This window comes from Eubalaena glacialis, chromosome 7 (assembly GCF_028564815.1).
Source record: "Eubalaena glacialis isolate mEubGla1 chromosome 7, mEubGla1.1.hap2.+ XY, whole genome shotgun sequence".
NCBI classification, from domain to species: domain Eukaryota; kingdom Metazoa; phylum Chordata; class Mammalia; order Artiodactyla; family Balaenidae; genus Eubalaena; species Eubalaena glacialis.
In genome coordinates, this window is record NC_083722.1 from 108,369,578 (window position 1) to 108,389,205 (window position 19,628).

Consider the following 19,628-nt stretch of genomic DNA (forward strand, 5'->3'; position numbering starts at 1 on the left):
AGATGGAATCATATAGCATATGACCTTTTGAGATTGGCTTTTTTAACTCGGCATAAAACCCTGGAGATTCATCTAAATTGTAGTGTGTATCAATAGTTTGTTCCTTTTTGTTGCTGAGTAATATTCCAACCAATCTCTCTTCTTTTATATTATTTTGTGTTGAAGGCTTATGGTCTCCTGAACAGAAGTCTGTCTCTAAGCACAAATCTAGCAGCAAGATCACCTGCTGCAGGTAAGTTGAGGGCAGCTCTGAAGGTAGTTTTTTGTTCCCCGCTCTTCAAACAGACTCTCAAAGTCTGGTTAGTTCACACAGTAGAGGTCTTGTGCTACCTAGTTGGTTTGGGCCCCATGTTTTCTCTTTTCTTCTCTCGTGGTCTCCTTGATGGGAAGAACCTGTGCTTTTGATCGGCAAGCAAAAGAGAACTGCAGGTTGCTTTTGTACAGTTGTCTAGCAGCAGGCCTCCCCAGCCTCAAGCTGTGCTCAGGGGAGGCTCTGGGGACCTGAGGCTGTCCTGGTCCAGGCAGCACATGTGCTGGAGAAAGCTCGGGCTCTGATGTTAGATATGGATTCGAATCCACATTCAGTGGCTGACAGGCTCTGTGACCTCAGGAGGTTCCTTATTTGACAAATGGGGATTAAGATGCTGACTTGATGGGGCTGTTGTGAAATGCACACGAGCTAAGGAGTTTAAAGCAAGCAGCGCGGTGCCTGCAGACGGTAGACGCTCTCAAATGGTGGCTGGTCTTGCTGCGCAGCCTTTCTTTCCATCAGCATTTGTAGCCTTTCTTTCCATTCAGCATTTGTTAGGCACCTGTTCTAGAGGCTGGCAACAACCAAGACGCAGATTCTGTTCTTACGGTGCACTGGAAGTGGGAGGAGGTTGAAATGGCGAGCGGGGGATGGAGGCTGGCCCAGCAGTGCAGGCAAAGCTAAGGGCCGTTGTGGCAGTGCAGACAGAGACTGTGGGCACCGAGAAGGTGCTCCTGCCTTCACATCTCACCCTCCACTCCAGGAAGAAATGGGACTCTAAGTTTGGCCCTCTGATTTTTACAGCAGGGTCAGGATGAGTCCAGCCATTGCTGCCTCATCAGATTGTTTCAACCAAGGTATCGTCCTCACAGCTTTGACTTTCTGTGTGTTCCTTTCCCCTCCCCATGGCCTTTGTTGGTTGTTTGAACAGCTGGACAAATGACGGTCAGTACCTGGCTCTGGGGATGTTCAACGGGATCATCAGCATACGGAACAAAAACGGCGAGGAGAAGGTGAAGATTGAGCGGCCGGGGGGCTCCCTGTCCCCCGTATGGTCCATCTGCTGGAACCCTTCAAGGTGACCGCACAGCTCTCCTCCTCCCAGGACAGAAACTCTGTGAAGAAGGCCTTCCTCAGCGGCTGAGTTCTTTCCTCCTGGGGGCTCCATGATTCAAAGGCTTCTCACCCCATTTGACTGATCTGTTTTGGAACCTACTCCATGTGAATGGAATTTTTAAAGAGCCCATCTTGAGTTTTGGAATGAATCCCAGAAATTGAGCTGAGCAGATGAGCTATCTAGACCAGCTCAATGTGTGTGCGCGTGAGACAGAGAGGGAGAGAGAGTATGTATGCATGTGACACAGGAGAGCCATTTCCTTAGGAATCAATAGCACACCTCTCTGCTGTGGCTTTATTTTGGTCTTTTCCGCCTCTCAGTTCTTCCCTCCAAGTCTGAGCAGAAGACGTGCTTTTTCATGAGCCTTTTTTACTTTTTCATGCCTATTTTGCTGCCCTTGTCAAAAAAACGTCAAAATTAAGTATAAATGTCCCCAAAGCCTATAGTTCCACAAACAGTTGGCATCTACCTTCTCTAACCTTACACACGTTTTCCTTGCTGTGCTCATGTGACTTTGACGGTGGACTAATAGCTTTACATCCTCTTGGTATAATTCTATAATATTATTAAACCACCAGTATCCCCCACAGAGTCCTCTGAAGGTAAAGAACATAATGTTTACCAGCCCAATGTCATTTTACAGGTGGTGCGTACTTGATTTAGAAGGTAGTTTAATTTCATTGCTTTTCTTACGTCAGACTATTACGCTTCTTCCTGAATAATTTTGTCCAGCCCAGGGCTGTACCATGTATGTCTAATGCCTTCAGAGGCCATTAGCCTGCCCCAGAGTTCCTGCTGTTTGATTTTTGTGGCCACAGATGACTTTGTGGCTTCAGGGTGCCATTTTTAATTCATGAGAAGCGGGACACCCAGTGCACCTGGTTGCTCTCCTCTTCCGGGCGGGGTTCAGGGGCTCCTTGACAGGTTTTGAAATTACAGCTTTAGTGTAGTTCTAGGCAATGTGACTGTGAACAACCACTTACTGTCTGCAGCCGATGGGAGAGTTTCTGGATGAACAGAGAGAACGAGGATGCCGAGGAAGTCATTGTCAACAGATATTTTCAGGAAATCCCTTCCACTCTGAAGTCAGCAGTGTACAGTAGTCAGGGTAGTGAGGCAGAGGAGGAAGAGCCAGAGGAAGAGGACGACAGTCCCAGGGACGACAACTTGTGAGTGTGTCCCGAGGAGCGAGAACCCTCCTTGGAAGGGTCCAGCCCCCAGCGTAGACCTGCTGGGGCAGGTGCTGCTCCGAAGCTCCTTTCTGAAAGGGACCGGGGGCGGGGGTGTTGCTGGTGAAAGCTCCCCCAGCAAGGGGGACACTCCCGCAAAACTTGTGAGTTATAAAAAATTCTTCTTTGAGAGACTTTAGGAAATGCTGAAAAGTCTAAGGGAGAAAGTTTGACTTTTCTATAAAACCCCATCCCCTGATGAAACCACTGTTAGCATTTTAGTGTATTTCCCCTCAGGCTTTTAGTGTATTCATATAATGAACCAAATCATATCCTACTTCCTTTTTTTCCGCTTAACATCATAGAGTGAACTCTTTCCGGTAACATTAGAGGTCCTTTGAGAAACATGATTTTTAGTGCCTGCCTCGTGTGCCCTTGGCATGGCCGGCCGCCCGCCCAGGAGTTCAGTGAACACTTCCTCTCGTACTGGACACTTTCTTAGCCTGTTTCCACGCCGCACCTCACCTTGTATTTGCTAGGACACGTGTCAGAGAGGAGACCCCATCTTACCCACAGTCCTCACGCCAAATCCTCGCTGTCCAGCCGTCCTTCCTTCTCTTCGGTCGAGGTTACCTGCAGGGAAAACACTGCAGGCTGGAGTGCGGGAGCCAGGATATTCTGATTGGGCAAAAGTGATCGAGCTTAGGACTTTTCAGACTGTGTTCTGTGGTGCCTGGGGTTCCTTGGAAAAAGAAGGTGGGAGGTGGGGGACAAGGAAGGGAGGAAAGGGAGGGTTTCAGGTCCCTATCTGTGCTTCAGCCAGAGCAGACCCTTTAATTGTTAGCACAAGTTTTTGTTTTGGTAAGGAGTCCCACTGCCAGGGGAAAAGAAGGTTGAAAACCACCCATCCAGCTCATGGGGCTGAACCCGGCCCAGAGCTGTATGTGGTCTCCCCAAGAGGGCTCACTGTAGCCTGGGCCTCTGGATCGTGTTTGGATTTCTGTGCCATTCACACAAAGTTCACCTGTGGGTCCCCTCCATCCCTCTCCATCTTTGTCTTTTTTCCCTTAGTTATGAATTAGTGCTATTTTGCCACTCTTGGCTGGGTTTTGCAGATAGGGCTGCACCATGCTTTGCCTGCATAAATTATGGTGCTGCCCGATGACCACAAGGCCCTGGGCTCAAAAAGCTGGAATTAGTAAACAAAGAGGAGGCAACATTAGGTGGGTTAAGACCAGGACTCTAGGGCTGGGAATGTCTCTTGAACTAGATTCCTGAGCAGCCTGATCCCCAGCCTTAGCTGAGGAGGTTTCTCCTGTGCTGGTCCTACAGCCCCAGTTCCTAGACACTGATCCTGATAGGCACTCAGTTTCAAAGACAGTTGTTGGTCTTTTTTTTTTTTTTTTTAGAGCCAGTCAACCTTTTCACCTGTGCAAAAACCCCAACTGTGAGAGAACCTAGTTTTAGGTGTTAATTTCCCTCTTGAGGAGAAGCAAGCCAAGTTCCCCTCTGTCCATTAAAAAAATCCGACGATCCATGCCTTCCCAGTGCAGAAGACATATCTCTCCACCATCTCTCCATGTTTTATAGTGTGTAAGAGAGAAGCATTCTTGGATCTGCAACCTTGCTGTTTCTTAGCTTTGCTCCGAGGAAACTGAAATGAGAGGTTTCACCTCTTCATTGTGGCAGTGTCTTGGCACCACGAGCACCTGAGTGGCAGGGCATTCAGTGAAATAACAGATCCCGGGAGGGCTGAATCTCACCTGGCCCCTTCCCATTGGACTGATTGATGGGTAGCCCACATTACAACTTTTGGCCTCTGTACTCTTGTCCAACATTTGGCAATCTGACAGCCTGGCCAGGGCTTTCTTTTTCCTGTTGTTTGTTAAACTCTCAGACTACACTGAGATGTAGATGCTGATGAGGGCTACACTCCTGAGCAGGCCATGGCCCCACGTAACCTTTTTTGTCTTCTGTTGATTAGAGAGGAACATAATGACATCCTGGCTGTAGCTGACTGGGGACAGAAGCTTTCCTTCTACCAGCTGAGTGGAAAACAGGTATGTAGTTCTGTACAAGCCCGATGGGAGAAACAGTTTCGGTCATGCCTGTTTTAGTGTATTTTCATGTTTGGAGATTGTATTAATAATAATTGTACATTATTTTTGTTAGCTTCTGTTTATTGAGCATTTACTGTGATACCAGCTTCGGTGCTCAGTGCTATGCATACTTTATCTCATTTACTTCTTACAAAACCTTTTGAAATAGGTACTTTGATCAACTTTTTAGAAATGAGTAGATAATACTTAGAGCGGTGAAATAAATCTTATGTCCAAGGTCTCGCACTGCTAGTACATGATGGCACCTGGGATTGAAACGTAGCTTGGTCTGTAAAGTCTTGGTTCCAGTCATGACCCTACCTTCCTGTATTTGATTTATTCACCCTGTGGACAGTTATGAGCAGCCGCTAGGCCAGCCCTTCACCTATTAGGGGCTGCTGACATAGCGCTGTGTAAGTCAGTGCCTCTGCTCTGCGAGAGCTCACAGGCTGGTGGGGATAGCCAGCAGTCCCCGTGCAGTGTGATCCGTGGCATGAGAGAGAATTGTACACATAGACAGCTATAGGGGCACAAAAAAAGAAGGCAGCACTGCTTGGTGGAGACTGGAGATTTTGTAGAGGTGGGCTTTGAGCAGGACAAGCAGGAGTTCGCTAGGCAGAGGACAGTGGGAATGGTGTTTCAGGCAGAGGAAATAGCATCTGCAAAGGCAGGGAAGAATGAAAATATGTGACAGTTCAGGCGACAGTGATTTGTTCAGGGTGACTGGATCCCCAGACTTGTGGACAAAGATGGAGCTAGAAAGGAAGATGGGGACATGATTGTAAAGGACCTGACTAGTGAGAATAAGGAGTTTGAACATCATCTGCTGTAAGTATTCAGGAGCCATAGATCCAGGTAGGGAGTGAGCTGGTCAGATTCCCATTTCAGAAGATTTCCTTGTTTCTATGGAGGGTGGATTAAGATAGAGAGAGCCTGGTAGTAGGAAAATCTGTTAGTAGGCAGAAGACACTGAGGATTAGAGCGAAGGTAGTGGGGGTGGCTTGAACCACATACAAGCAGGTGAGAATTACAGCCTGTTCAATGGAGCCTTTGTTTAACAACATCCTTACTCCTCAAAAAATGTCACGCTAGAAGGGAAAGGTTTCAGGTATGTGTAGCCTACCTTTGGGGCCATTTCTTCTACCTCATCTTACTGTTGGTCATTTCTTTTATAATTAAGTAAAGAAAAAATAAGGAGTGTTTTCTCAGTTTCCCATGGCTGATTTCCCCAAACCCTCATTTTTATCATCTTGCATCTAGCCCTGGCACTATCTATTCCTCCACTTAATGTGTGTACATCATCATTCAACAAATATTTATTGCATATCTACTGTGTAGTGGACATCGGGTGTGGGTGTTGGAAGTTCATGGGAACAAAAATCCACACTACACAGGGAAGGAATGGGGTCTCGTTGCTACAGTGACCACAAAGAAGAGCTCAAAGTGGGGGCCAGGCCATGGGAGATATCTTGCATGTATGCAGCTCCAGAGCTCATGTTGTGGCCCTGAGTTTTTGAATGATAAACAACCTCACTCTGCTGAGATAACTTGTTTGGGACAGTAAAATTGTTTCCTCAGTGGGTAAGTGTCTTCTAAATCTGGGAAGATTTAGAATTAAATATACGGTGATGAAGTAGATCAAATCTATACTTTTGTGTTAGGCTTAGGTATAATGTGTACTTTTGGCATTTTAAGTGTTTGTAATGTTTAAGGGGATCTGGCTTAATAATGACAATAGCTAACATTTATTGAGTTTCAGGCATTGTATAAACTCTTTATAAGGTTAATTCTTTTAATCTTTTATAACAACTCTGTGAGGTAGATACTATTATCACCGCTTTACATCTAAGAAAATTGAGGCACAGAGAGGTTCAGTAATTGCCCGAAGACACACAGTTTAGTTAGTGATCAAGCCTGGATTGGAACCCAGGCAGACTGGTACTAGAATCCCTATTAGAATCTCTATCAGATTTGTCTTATGATGACCATTTAAAAGACATAATCTAGTAATCAATTTTATTCTTCCAATTTTTTTTGGCCATGCTGCACAGCTTGAAGGATCTTAGTTCCCCGACCAGGGATTGAACCCAGGCCCATGGCAGTGGAAGCGAACTCCCTTATTCTTCCAATTTTAAACTGAAAGATAAAAGACATTTTTATTAAGTACCTAAGCAATATTGGAATGTTAAAGAGATTTATTATATTTTCTGGCTTGGGATTGTGGGGGAGGTCACTGAGCTTCTTGATGCTATACATCTATGTCTTTATTATTTCACCAAATATGGAAAATTTTTTGGTTATGATTTCTTCAAATAACTTTTCTTCCCCATTCTCTCCTATCCTTCTAGGACTCCAGTTATACATGTTAGACCTTTTGATATTGTTCTCCAGGTCACTGAGGCCCTGTTCATTTTTTAAATCTTTTTTTTCCCCTCTAATCTTGAGATTGGAGGATTTCTGTTTCTCAGTCTTCAACTTCACTGACTCTTCTGTCATCTGTAATATTTCTCTTAAGCCCATCCAGTGAATTTTTGTTTCAGTTATTGTATTTTTCAGCTCTTTCTATTTCTATTTAGCTCTTCTTTCGTATTTGTTCATTCATTACAAGTGTATTTTCCTTTATATTCTTTTTTTTTTAATTAATTTATTTATTTTTATTTATTTTTTTGGCTGCACTGGGTCTTCGTTGCTGTGCGCGGGCTTTTCTCTAGTTGCGGCGAGCGGGGGCTACTCTTTGTTGCGGTGCATGGGCTTCTCATTGCGGGGGCTTCTCTTGTTGCAGAGCACGGGCTCTAGGTGCATGGGCTTCAGTAGTTGTGGCATGCGGGCTCAGTAGTTGTGGCTCCCGGGCTCTAGAGCGCAGGCTCAGTAGTTGTGGTGCACAGGCTTAGTTGCTCCACGGCATGCGGAATCTTCCCGGACCAGGGCTCGAACCCGTGTCCCCTGCACTGGCAGGCGGATTCTTACCACTGCGCCACCAAGGAAGTCCTCCTTTATATTCTTGACCATAGTTATAATGGCTTTTTTTTTTCTTTTTTTTTTGGCTGTGCCTCATGGCATGCGGCATATTTGTTCCCTGACCAGGGATCGAACCCGTGCCCCCTGCAGTGGAAGCTCAGAGCCCTAACCACTGGACTGCCAGGGAATTCCCTAAAATAGCTATTTTTAAATTCTCATCTGCTAATTCTAAATTCTGAATCATCTTGGGGTCAGTCTCTATTGGTTGTCTTTTCTCTTGAATATGGTTCACATTTTTCTGCTTTTGGGAATTTTGGGTTATATTCTGAACATTGTGAAGGATACAGCATAGGGAACATCTGTCATGTTCCTCTTAAGATTATTGTGTAGTTTTTTTTTTTTTCCCTTAAGCAGGTAGTTAACTTTGCTGGACTCAACATTTAAATTGTACCTTTCCAGTGTGGGCAGCAACTGGAGTCTCTGTTCAGCTCTTCAGCCTTTGCTAGGCTGCTTGGCATCTGCCCCACACGTGGCGTGTGTAGTTCAAGGGGCTCCAGATATTCAGCAGTGTATGTGCAGGATTGGGGCTCCCCCTCTGCATCTGTCTCTTTTCTGGGATTTCCCACCTCAATTGCAAGCTGCTGTGGTCACTCCAAGTTCTGTGCTCATCCATCAGGTCACTGACAGTGCCTGCCCTCAGTCAAAAAGCCATTAAAAAAATGAGGAACTCACCTAATGCCATTCCCTTCTTCCAGATGCATTTGTGTCTTAAGTCTCTTTCTGCTTCTGGTTGCTCTCCAGTGCCTCCAGGTGGTTGTAGTTTATAGTTGGTCCAGAGTTTACTGTTGTTACCTGTAGGAGAGTTGGTCCAGTGGCAACTAGTGAGCATTACTAGAAGCTGCAAGCCTTCCGTGCCATCACTCATATGATTTTTTAGTTTTCTCATTAGAGCTACTGTCATTATGTAAGTACGAGGGGAGCTTTTGGTTATTAGGCATTTGAAATTCTTAAAAAGGAAAAATGAATATATTAAGTTAATAATTGCAGTTTAAATTAGTTTAAGGGAATTAACTATGTTGTAAATGAGACTAAGGGATTTTATGGTCTGTTCAAAATTGAATTCCATAAAGTTTAATGAAAGACTCCTTTTCAGTTGGTTGCTTATTTTTACTAGGTTTATAAATAGGAAAATATTTGTAAGTTGAACAAATATTTGTAAGTTGAACAAAACTTGAGAAACCAGGATTTTAGAGTTATTTCTGTAATAAGGTGATTATTAGTTTAATAATGATAATAAAAAATAGTCTTTTGTCACAGAAGGCACACTCAGGGGCAGCAAAGGACTCGGGTGACAATGAGGAGCGTGGGCTTTAGTGGGGAGACATCGAGTTAAATGTGCAACTACAGAGCAGTGAGAGAAGTGCTGTGGGAGAGGCGAGCACAGGGAGATGGCTCTTAATTAGGCCTTGGGTGGGCAGGGAGACTGGGGGATGCTTCCTGGAGGAGATGACACCTGGCAGAGAAGAAGAGGGAAAGGGCACTCTTGGCCAGGGCTGGGGTGGTGTGGAGATTGGCACCTGTGTCATCACGGAGGATTGAAAGAGCATGGGCCACTCAGGAAACTAGAAGAAATTCATTTTGGCTGAGAGAAGGATCTTGGGAACAGAGCTCAGGAGCTTGACCTTCATCCTGAAAGCAGAGGGGGCGCCATCAAAAGTGAAAAAACAGTGCACAGAGTGGCAGAGAATTTTTACAAATCGTTTATCTGATAAGGGACTTGCACCTAGAATATGTAAAAAACTCCTACAACTCAATAATAAGACAACCTAATTAAAAAATGGGAAAGGGATCTGAATAGACGTTTCTTCAAGCAAGATATACTTGTGGCCAGTAAGCACATGAAAAGATGTTCAACATCATTATCTACCAGGGAAATGCAAATGAAATTCACAATGAGACACCAGTTCACACCCAGTAGGATGGAGAAATTGGAACCCTTATTTACTACTGATATGAATATAAAATGGTACAGCCAGCCACTTTAAAAAAGTCTGGTAGTTCCTAAAAGGTTAAACATGAAGTTACTGTATGACCCAGCAATTCTTCTCCTAGGTATGTGTGTCTAAGAAAGATGAAAACATATGTCTACACAAAAATTTGTACACAAATATTCGTATCAGCATTATTCATAATAGCCAAAAATAGGGAGAACCCAAATGTCCATCAACTGATGAATGCATAAATAAAATGGGGAATATCCATACAGTGGAATATTATCCAGCAATGGAAAGGAATGAAGTACTGATACACACTACAACAAGGGTGAACTAGTCACGAAAGGTCACATATTTTATGATTCCATTTATATGAAATGTCCAAAATAGGCAAATCTATAGACAGGAAGTAGATTAGTGGTTGCCTGGGGATGGAAAGAGGAGGGAATGGGGATTGACTGCTAACAGGTACAGGGTTTCTTTTTGGGGTGTTGGAAATGTTCCAGAATTAGTGATGATGGTTGCACAACTCCAAATATATTAAAAGCCAATGAATTGTACACTTTAAGTGGGTGAATTGTATGGTATGTGAAATTCCTCAATAAGGTTGTTATAAAGAGAAGTTAGGATGAGTGTAGTTTCAGAATAAAGGACAGTTTTTAGGAAATTGAATGGACTTAGTCTTGTGAAATATAAAACAAGAAAGGAAAGAAGGGAGGGAGCGAGGAAGGAAAAGGCAAGAAAAAGAAAAGGAAAAGGAAAAAGAAAAGAAGCTGAGGGGAATCCTGAACCCTAGTAAAGGCTATGCACGGAGGAAGGCCTATGGGAGAAAGACCGTCCCGGGTGCAGATGGGCTGAGGAGCTGAGACACACCCCTGGAGCAGCTGGGTGGGACTGGGGAAGACACTGGAGGATGTGGCTGTGTGGAGGGGAGAGGTAGGGTGCTCTAGAGTGCTGGCCTGCGTTCATGATGGAATCAGTGACACACGGGAGAATGCTGGCCAGCTCTCCCCAGTCTTCCCAGCTCCCTCTAAAAGTTGGAGGGAAAAGCCCTTGATTGTGTTGTGATTATCATGAATTCAGAAGTAGATTTCCCTTGGTGTGTTCTCTTTCCTCAGATTGGGAAGGATCGGTCACTGAACTTTGACCCCTGCTGCATCAGCTACTTTACTAAAGGGGAGTACATTTTGCTGGGGGGGTCAGACAAGCAAGTATCCCTTTTCACCAAGGATGGAGTGCGCCTCGGGACTGTTGGGGAGCAGAACTCCTGGGTGTGGACGTGTAAAGTGAAACCCGATTCCAACTATGTGGTAAGAAGGGGGAGTTCATTTGATGGGCCATTGCCAGAGTAGTCACTGAACATCAGCCATGTTTAGCCAGTCAGATCATTGACGCTCATTCCTGACAAGCGGGAGGGTCGACTCTTTCTCCGCAGAGAGCTGGGAATTGACACTCTCTTTCTCTGCAGGTGGTAGGCTGCCAGGATGGCACCATTTCCTTCTACCAGCTCATTTTCAGCACAGTCCACGGACTCTACAAGGACCGCTATGCCTACAGGGATAGCATGACTGATGTTGTCGTGCAGCACCTGATCACCGAGCAGAAAGGTAAAAGGCAGGTACGGCCCCTCTGCCCTCCAGACACTGGGAAGAGGGGCAGGTTGAGAGGGCTCCTGACAGGGCGAATGAAATGGTAGGAAATGTTTCTCCTTGGTCTTTTGGAAACACGCTGGACCACCAGCTCTTGCTTTTTTTTTTTTATGGTGGGGTGGAGAAGATGTAGATGTCTGTGAAAGCAATAAACCCTCTCTGCAAAAAAAAAAGAAAAAGAAAAAAGCACAGACTCAGAAAATTTTGCAGATAATACTAAGGGGAACGTGGACCCCCTGGCTAAGGAGGATAACGTATCACAAGTTAGAGCTGGGGCTTGGGGCTGACCTGCATGGGTCTCTGTGGACCTGTATCCTCTCTGGTCACAGTCGCTTCGGGGGTGCTGCTCCATCAGCTCCGTCTCCACGCGCCTCCTGGCGGGTCCTTCTCCCAGAGATAAGCAGGCAGTGGGTTGCACAGGCTTGGTCAGAAGATCAGGGTTCCAGGCCTAGTGTAGTCAGTCTCCTCCTCTGTCCACCCAAGTGGCCATGCTGGTTCAATGCACTGACTTCAAGTGCATTCGTATCCAGATGTGCTGGCCACAGCACACTGCTGGGGGCCTGTGGGGACCTGTAGGATCCAGGTCGAGGGTTGTCCTGCAGATTCAGGTGGCATCCTCTGGTCCTCATCTGGGAGCACCACCTCTGGTTGAAGATTCCAGCTATGATGGTGAGGGTGTAGCTACTTGGGTAGCTCCCCGGTTTCCTTCCTGAGGACATTTTCTCCACCTGGTCTGTAGCAAGAGTGTGAGACCCTTGTGTGTACCGGAAACTACCTTTGGTTCCCTGTTGTCAAGGGTGGTGGGTGGGAAGTGGCCAGAGGTGTGGGCCGTTACCTGGACGGGCTCCCGATCGTCAGGGGCCATTAGTGCCATGCAGAGGAGATTAGATTTATATTCAGCAAGTGATGGTAGCACAAAGAATTTTACTCTCCATAGCCATTTGTAAGCTTTGGACCACAAACATTGTATACAATTTTGGATCTCAGTTTAGCAGAGCTGATTGTACATATTAGACACTCTGTAAAGATTTTTTGATGAGAGTATCTCCTTTAATTGCCAGTAGCAGTAACTAAATGATGGCTTTTAATTTCTCTGCCTTCTACCTTGCTTAACAGCCTCTTGGTAGAGCTGGTTTTTTGTTTGTTTGTTTGTTTTTTCTCTTTGACAGTTCGGATTAAATGCAAAGAGCTTGTCAAGAAAATTGCCATCTACAAAAATCGATTAGCTATCCAACTGCCCGAGAAAATACTCATCTACGAGTTGTATTCAGATGACTCGTTGGACATGCGGTACCGGGTGAAGGAGAAGATTGTTAGGAAGTTTGAATGTAACCTCCTGGTGGTGTGTGCTGACCACATCATCCTCTGCCAGGTGGGCAGCGGTGGCTGGGAGGGTGGGCCGCATCCACTTCATGCTTTCTCCAAGAGTGGGGTACCCAACTCACAGCTTTAAAATTGGTCACTAGGAAGCAAGTCCCTTTCCGTCAAGCTCAGTGGCTATTTATTGCTTTCATTTTATTGGCATCTAGATGAGTCACACTCTACCAGAAAGTCATGGGCCATAAACTGGAGAATACTTTCTTGTATTGCAAAGCACTTTGTTAAACTGGGGTTGTATATATATTTTAATGACTTAAAGCATACATTGATATCCCACAAAAGGAAGATCAATATTTTTTGGTAAACATATACACCTAAAAATTTGTGATACCTTTCAGTTAAACAACAAAAAAATTTATGATATCAACTCACAGTCGTAAAGGAAATTTTACTTCTGAGAACTTTTTTCACAGCAAAAAATTTCTCAACTTAGAGCTTCCTAGAAATGTCTAGGTCAACGCCAGGAGGGTTTGGAAAGACTTTAAGAGAAGGCCAGCCCAGCATCTTTCTTGGAAGTAGAGGTGGATTTGGTTTCAAGAAACTAGGCCTGTTGGAAGTGATAAAATGGAAGAAATCCTTTAGGAATCACTGGATGTAAAATACTATTAAAATCGCTCTAAAAATCTAGAACTTCAGGCAGTTTAGGGGTACCGCAGGTTATAGGATAGATGTGGCAAAAAGCTGTGCTTTTGGATGCTGCCTCTGGCTGTGGCCTCCTGGAGGTCTGCTCAAGAACTGAGGCTGAGCTGGGCTTCGTGGGGAAAACTTGTGTGCAGGGGTGGTGGTGCCAGGCATGGGGTCTAGATGGGGTTCAGTAGGTCCTGAGTGTGTAGGTATTTTTCATCCCTTAGGTGCAGGCAGACTTCCTTGGGAGGGCTGGGCATGCTTATTCTGTTGAATATCACGCAGAGCTGCACTTGCTTTGTAGGAGAAGCGGCTGCAGTGCTTGTCCTTCAGCGGAGTGAAGGAGCGGGAGTGGCAGATGGAGTCTCTCATTCGCTACATCAAGGTGATCGGCGGCCCCCCAGGAAGGGAGGGTCTGTTAGTCGGCCTGAAGAACGGACAGGTGAGCGCTCCCTCGCGTCTCCCATCAGGCTGATTATCTGCAGGCAGACACTGGCGACCAGACTGGTTGTGACCCTGAGGTGGGTTCCCCGGGGCAGGAACGGGGCTCACCCGCCTCACCTCACCCCCCGCCCCACGCACATTGGAGGGCCTCCCAGAGTTCCATTTTATGAGGACAGCTGCAGGCCAAAGATGCTCCGACTCATAGCATGCCGAGTTCTGACAGAGTCGGCCCTGCAGCCTCTGGGCTGCCGTAGAGTGGGTTAGTGGATTTAAGGTCACCCAGAAGGTGGGAGACTTGTTAGAGATTCAGTTTCAGTGTCTTGCTCGAGAGGAAGGCAGAGCTCGTTCCTTAGGTTAGGTCCCTGTTAGAGCAATGCATGGATCAAGGCATGTGTTCTAGCTTGTATCCCAGAGGGTGCTAGTCCTCAGGCTGTTACTAGACGTTTAAGACAAATGGGCCCTTTGCTCAAATAGATGTGGAAAATCTAGGTTACAAAAAGTTAAGCAGATTTATGTGTGCATGTGTGTGTGTGTGTGTTCTTTGCTCAAAAGAAGAAAGTTCTAAGTGGGTTACATGGAAATTTGAAAGGGAAAATATAACTGCAATATAACTGCATTAGCCTGAGAGTCAAGCTGTCTAGCAGATGGCTTGTGGCTGAGCCTTGTCAGGCCTTTCCTGGGGACGGAAGTCATGGAAGTTGAGATTGGCAGGGGCCACAGCGTAGCAGCACCACAGGGAAGGAAAGCCAGCTTCCTCCTCTCTGTCAGCTGTCACTTCCGGTGCGAGGCTGGAGAGCATGGGCTTTGTGGGCAGGTGGACCTGGGGTCATGTTCATCCATAGCTACTCACTAGCTGTGTGATCCTAGGCAAGTCACTTCACCTCTCTGAGGCTCAGGTTTTACAAATGAAGAGAATACCACGTTTCACAGGGCTGTCAAAAATGGTCAATAACTGATAGCTATATACATCATCAACTCCATCATCAAAATTATCATCATCCCCACCACCATCATCATCATCATCATCATCATCATCATCGTCATCTTGCTGTGGCTACACCAGATGTCTTGTTAGTGTTTACAGGCGCCTCTTCCCGTGGTAGTTTGTGACTCAGCTCTCGTTAGATGGTGTCTCCTAACCCTGCAGTTTGGGTAATGTTGTTAATAGTCCCCAGTCAAGCAGACATTCAAGTGAGTTGGTCGTGTCTTGGGGACTGTCATTACTTTGGCGGCCTCTGACGGACCACACTCCGGTCTCCTATGGAGAAAGCCCCGTTCTCTTTCTTTTGATGGGTCCTTTTCTCCGCACAGAGCCTCTGGTGAAGTTAGTGGGAGTTGTTCTTGTAGAGCACATGGGTTCCAACGGCCTGGCGGTGCGCCAGGGTGTTGTTGCCATGGGGACTCACAGTTTTCCTCTGAAATTTTGCCAGATCCTGAAGATCTTTGTGGACAGTCTCTTTGCCATCGTCCTGCTAAAGCAGGCCACAGCCGTGCGCTGCCTGGACATGAGCGCCTCCCGCAACAAGTTGGCTGTGGTGGATGAAAACGACACGTGCCTGGTGTATGACATCCACACCAAGGAGCTGCTGTTTCAGGTGACCCCCAAGAGTGCCCAGGACGAGGTCCTTGCCTAGAGTCCCTGCAGGAAGGGCTCACACTCTGGCTCCCAGGCGGGCCTCCGGGGAGAGCAGTGAGGTGTGGGGTGTGGGGACCGCATGGCAGCGCAGAGTCCAAGAGGCCGGGCCCAGCCTGTGCCTCGCACGTGAGCGGTGGGAGCTGGGCGAGCCTCGTGGACTTCGGTTTCCTCACAGGTAAGGTGGGCAAGTTACACCTTTCTTCTGAGGTTACTGTGAGCAGTAAGTGAATAATAGTCAGTCTAAGTGGGGCTCATAGGTGGGCTCTCAGTAGGTGTTTTAATGTGAAGATGATTCTTTTGAAAAAGTCTGCTGCTCACCGGCTGGAGGCCTGCCTGTGTCTGCGAGTGCCCTGAGACACGGTCAGGAAACAGGACCGGTTTTGTCATCTGAAAGAAGGGAAGGGATGGGGGCAGCCCTTCCTCTGCTGTTTCCCAGGGATACTGTAAGAGCCAACAGGAGGTGGAGTGTGTGGGGGACAGTCGTTGCTTACACACTGCTTGGTCCTGTGGCTGGAGGAGGGGTGTCCCCGGAGAAGAGCGCCCACAGGCTCCGTGCCCAGCGCCCGCTGGCTTTCTGCTGGACTCGGCGCTGCTCTTTGCCTCTTTAGGGCTTTGTAAGCGGTCAGGGCCATTTGCCTGAGGCGGGTTCCCCCTTGAGCTAAACCCTCCCCTGACTGGCTTCCTCAGCCACTGCAGGTTGCCCTGTGTCATGGGCAGATTGAGGACCCTTTATCAGGGCTCCTCCTTGTCCTCGGCAGCAGAATCGGCACGGCAGAGGGGTGCGGCCTCGGTCGTTTGGAAGGGGACACCTGGCTACCACTAGCCCAAGGCGACTCCCCCATAACAACTCGCCCCCATCACCGGGAGGCAGAGTGGTTTCGAGGAAAGAAAGAGCACAGGCTGTGCCTTCAGACAGACCTGCCTCCAGTCCTGCCGTCATCACTTACTGTGTGATCTCGAGCAAGTTAGTGAACCTCTCTGAGCCTCAATTTCTCCTTACCTCTAACATGCAGCTAGTACTTGCCCCCTCACAGAATTGCTGCTGGGCTCAATAAGGTACCATAGAACCTAGCTCAGTGCCTGGCACAAAATAGGGCCTTCGGTGTTACGTCTCTTCTCTCCAGACTGAACACCCACCCCCTGGAGGTAGGTTAGCAGGCCCCCAGTCGTGAATCTGCGCCTGAGCCTTGAAGGAGTGGAAAGGTGTGTGTCCTTCCCAGTCCCCACTGAGGGTTCTGCAGGCAGCCAGGGAAGGTAATTCTCCAGGCTTGCCAGGAGACACAAACATTCCCAGCTATCTTTTTTTCTCCTCTCAGCTGCCCCGGCCCCCTGCAAGCAAAAACAGCTATATTGTTTTTTTCTCATTATAAAAGTAATCCATGCTCATTATAAACGATTCAGGCATTGTAACAGATTCTAGGCGGAAAGGTATGAACATCTGCTGGTCCCTGGGGCCCCAGAGCTGAGCAGAAAACTTTGGAGGGGAAGTGAGGGGGGAGGGGTGCCTCCCAGGGAGACTGTAGTTTTTACATGTGTGAATTGTCAATGCAGAGAGAATATATTATTTTCTAATTTTAAAAATAACTCACTGTTCTTTTTCTTATTATAAAAAACAATAGATGTTCATGGACCAAAAGAAAATCTCATGGACAAACAGAAAATGTAGAAAACAAAAATTACCCACAATTCCACCCACCTTCAAACAATCCCTGTTAATTCTTTGGAATATACCCCTTGAAACCTTCTTCCATGACTAGCTTTGTATATTTATTCCTTAATAGAACTAGAACCCACCTTGCTGATTTTCTCACTTACTATGTAATGATTAATACTTGGGGATAATAATATTTTTTTCAAAAGTAATGCTTGCTTATTAAAAAATTCCTACGCACACAGTGCAAAGAGGAGCTTGCCTCTGTGTCCTGTCCATTTTGTCCGATCCCCTTCTCCCCCCGTTCCCTACACCCCACTGTTGGCAACTTAGTGTGATTCAGGCTTTAAAAGGAGTCCTTGTCTGAGTGTAGGAATGGTGCCCACGCCTGGGGCTGTCACCCTCACCATCCCCGTCCCTCAGGAGCCGAACGCCAACAGCGTGGCCTGGAACACCCAGTGTGAGGACATGCTCTGCTTCTCTGGAGGCGGCTACCTCAACATCAAGGCCAGCACCTTCCCCGTGCACCAGCAGAAGCTGCAGGGCTTCGTGGTCGGCTACAACGGCTCCAGGATCTTCTGCCTCCACGCCTTTTCTATGGCGGCCGTGGAGGTGCCACAGGTAACCCGGGAGCCTGTCAGCTCTTAGCCGGGGCAGGGCAGACGAGACCAGGAAAGCCAGGCTCCTCGTGGTGCGTGGGAGGGACTGGGGAGGAGAGAGGGGGGAGAGACTAGAGTGGCAGCCGTGTCAGCGTGGAAGGCACTCTGGACTTGAACCTGAACCCCATCTCCACCCTTTGCAACCTGTGTGTCTTTGGGCAAACAGCTCAACCTCACTAAGCCTCCATTTCTTTCTGATCCTCCTTTTCCTGGGAGGGGCGGGGAGGGGTATGCAAGGTTGTCTGGCAGCAGACAGCGTGTTTTACTGAGAGCCGTGCGTGGGACAGAGTGGAACAAGCTGGCAAAGCTGGGAGTCCAGCTGGGAGTCCAGCAGGGCGTCCGCATGGCGTGCGAGGGGGTGGTGTGTGCGTGTGAGAGAGAATATGGGTGGGACGGGGCGTGGGAGCCGAGGTCTGTTGAGCCAGAAAGGGAGCGTGGGACTGTCTGCACCCGTCCCTCAAACCAGGAGGAGGCCAGAACAGATGTGGGGGGTTGGGGCGAGCTGGAGTCCAGAGCCACGGAGTGGTGGGGAGGGCAGAAACAGACAGGAGGGCAGAGATTGACGACCCAAGTTGGGGCTGGCCTAACCCCGGCGGCCCCAGCTTCCTGTCTTCTCCCCAAGGGAATCGCGCCCTCTGTAGAGCTGTCTTAAAATAGAGACAAGCGCCAAGGAGAGGCTAGCCCTCAATTTCCCATCCTTGAGAGAGAATCACTCTTGCCTTTTTTTTTTTTTTTTTTTTTTTTTTGCTGTACGTTGAGGCTTGTGGGATCTTAGTTCCCCGACCAGGGATTGAACCTGGGCCCCCGGCAGTGAAAGCACTAAGTCCTGACCACTGGACTACCAGGAAATTCCCAAGAATCACTCTTTTTTTTTTTTTTTTTTAATAAATTTATTTATTTTTGGCTATGTTGGGTCTTTGTTGCTGTGCATGGGCTTTCTCTAGTTGTGGCGAGCGGGGGCTACTCTTCATTACTCTTCGTTGTGGTGCGTGGGCTTCCCAGTGTGGTGGCTTCTCTTGTTGCGGAGCACGGGCTCTAGGCGCACAGGCTTCCGTAGTTGTGGCTCACAGGCTCAGTAGTTGTAGCTCGCAGGCTCAGTAGTTGTGGCTCGTGGGCTCTAGAGTGCAGGCTCAGTAGTTGTGGTGCACGGGCTTAGTTGCTCTGCGGCATGTGGGATCTTCCCGGACCAGGGCTCAAACCTGTGTCCCCTGCATTGGCAGGCGGATTCTTAACCACTGTGCCACCAGGGAAGCCCAAGAATCACTGTTAAAGATTGTAGAATATATGCACCCAGACTGTTTCTATATGTACATATAATAGATGCGTGATATGCAATTATGAGTATATGATTTTATATAAACATTTTTAAACAAAAGTGGAACCATACTGTAAATACTGTTTTGTGACTTCTGTCTGTAAGTATTGCTCCTATGGATGAAACCTCAGGTTTACTGTACGTACTTTACTGAATGTGGATTATAAGTAAGAGAGACTTTTAATCACCTCCCCTTACCTCCATCTTCTAATCCACCTGACATTTACATACTGCAGACCCATCACTTTGTATGAATTATTGGCCATCAACTAGCATTCTGGCTTTTTCACTCAGCAATCTACTGGAAACATGGCTCCACATTAGTAAATGTGCTTCTCTAGCATTTAAAAATACTGAGGTGATTGTAGATTCACATGTAATTGTAAGAAATCATACAGAGATCCTTTGTACAACTTGCCGAGGTGTTCCCGCTGGTAACAGTTTGCAACCACAGTACAAATTTATCACCTGTGTAGGTGAGTGGTACCTCCGCCATCAGCCCACGAGATCCCTGGTGTTAGGTTGCCCTTCTGTTATAACCACACCCCCTTCCTGCTGCCCCCATTGTTTTTAACGATTGCTTTTTGTCCTGTCACATGACGTCCACAACTTACTCAACCAGCGCCTATTGTTCGATGGTCATGCTATTTACAGCTTTTTCCCTATTGTAGATAGTGGGCATC

General features: G+C 47.2%; 1 protein-coding gene across 2 annotated transcripts in view; it reads left to right on the forward strand.

Moving 5' to 3' along the window:
- Positions 1 to 19,628, forward strand: part of IFT122 (intraflagellar transport 122) — a 69,394-nt gene that overhangs the window by 17,512 nt on the left and 32,254 nt on the right. For both annotated transcript variants that reach the window (XM_061197306.1, XM_061197305.1), the window contains exons 6-14: positions 166 to 232; positions 1,182 to 1,328; positions 4,521 to 4,596; positions 10,706 to 10,897; positions 11,056 to 11,194; positions 12,406 to 12,608; positions 13,545 to 13,682; positions 15,115 to 15,279; positions 17,395 to 17,592. In XM_061197306.1, the coding sequence (XP_061053289.1) occupies positions 166 to 232; positions 1,182 to 1,328; positions 4,521 to 4,596; positions 10,706 to 10,897; positions 11,056 to 11,194; positions 12,406 to 12,608; positions 13,545 to 13,682; positions 15,115 to 15,279; positions 17,395 to 17,592 (1,325 nt within the window). The remainder of the gene's footprint in view (positions 1 to 165; positions 233 to 1,181; positions 1,329 to 4,520; positions 4,597 to 10,705; positions 10,898 to 11,055; positions 11,195 to 12,405; positions 12,609 to 13,544; positions 13,683 to 15,114; positions 15,280 to 17,394; positions 17,593 to 19,628) is intronic.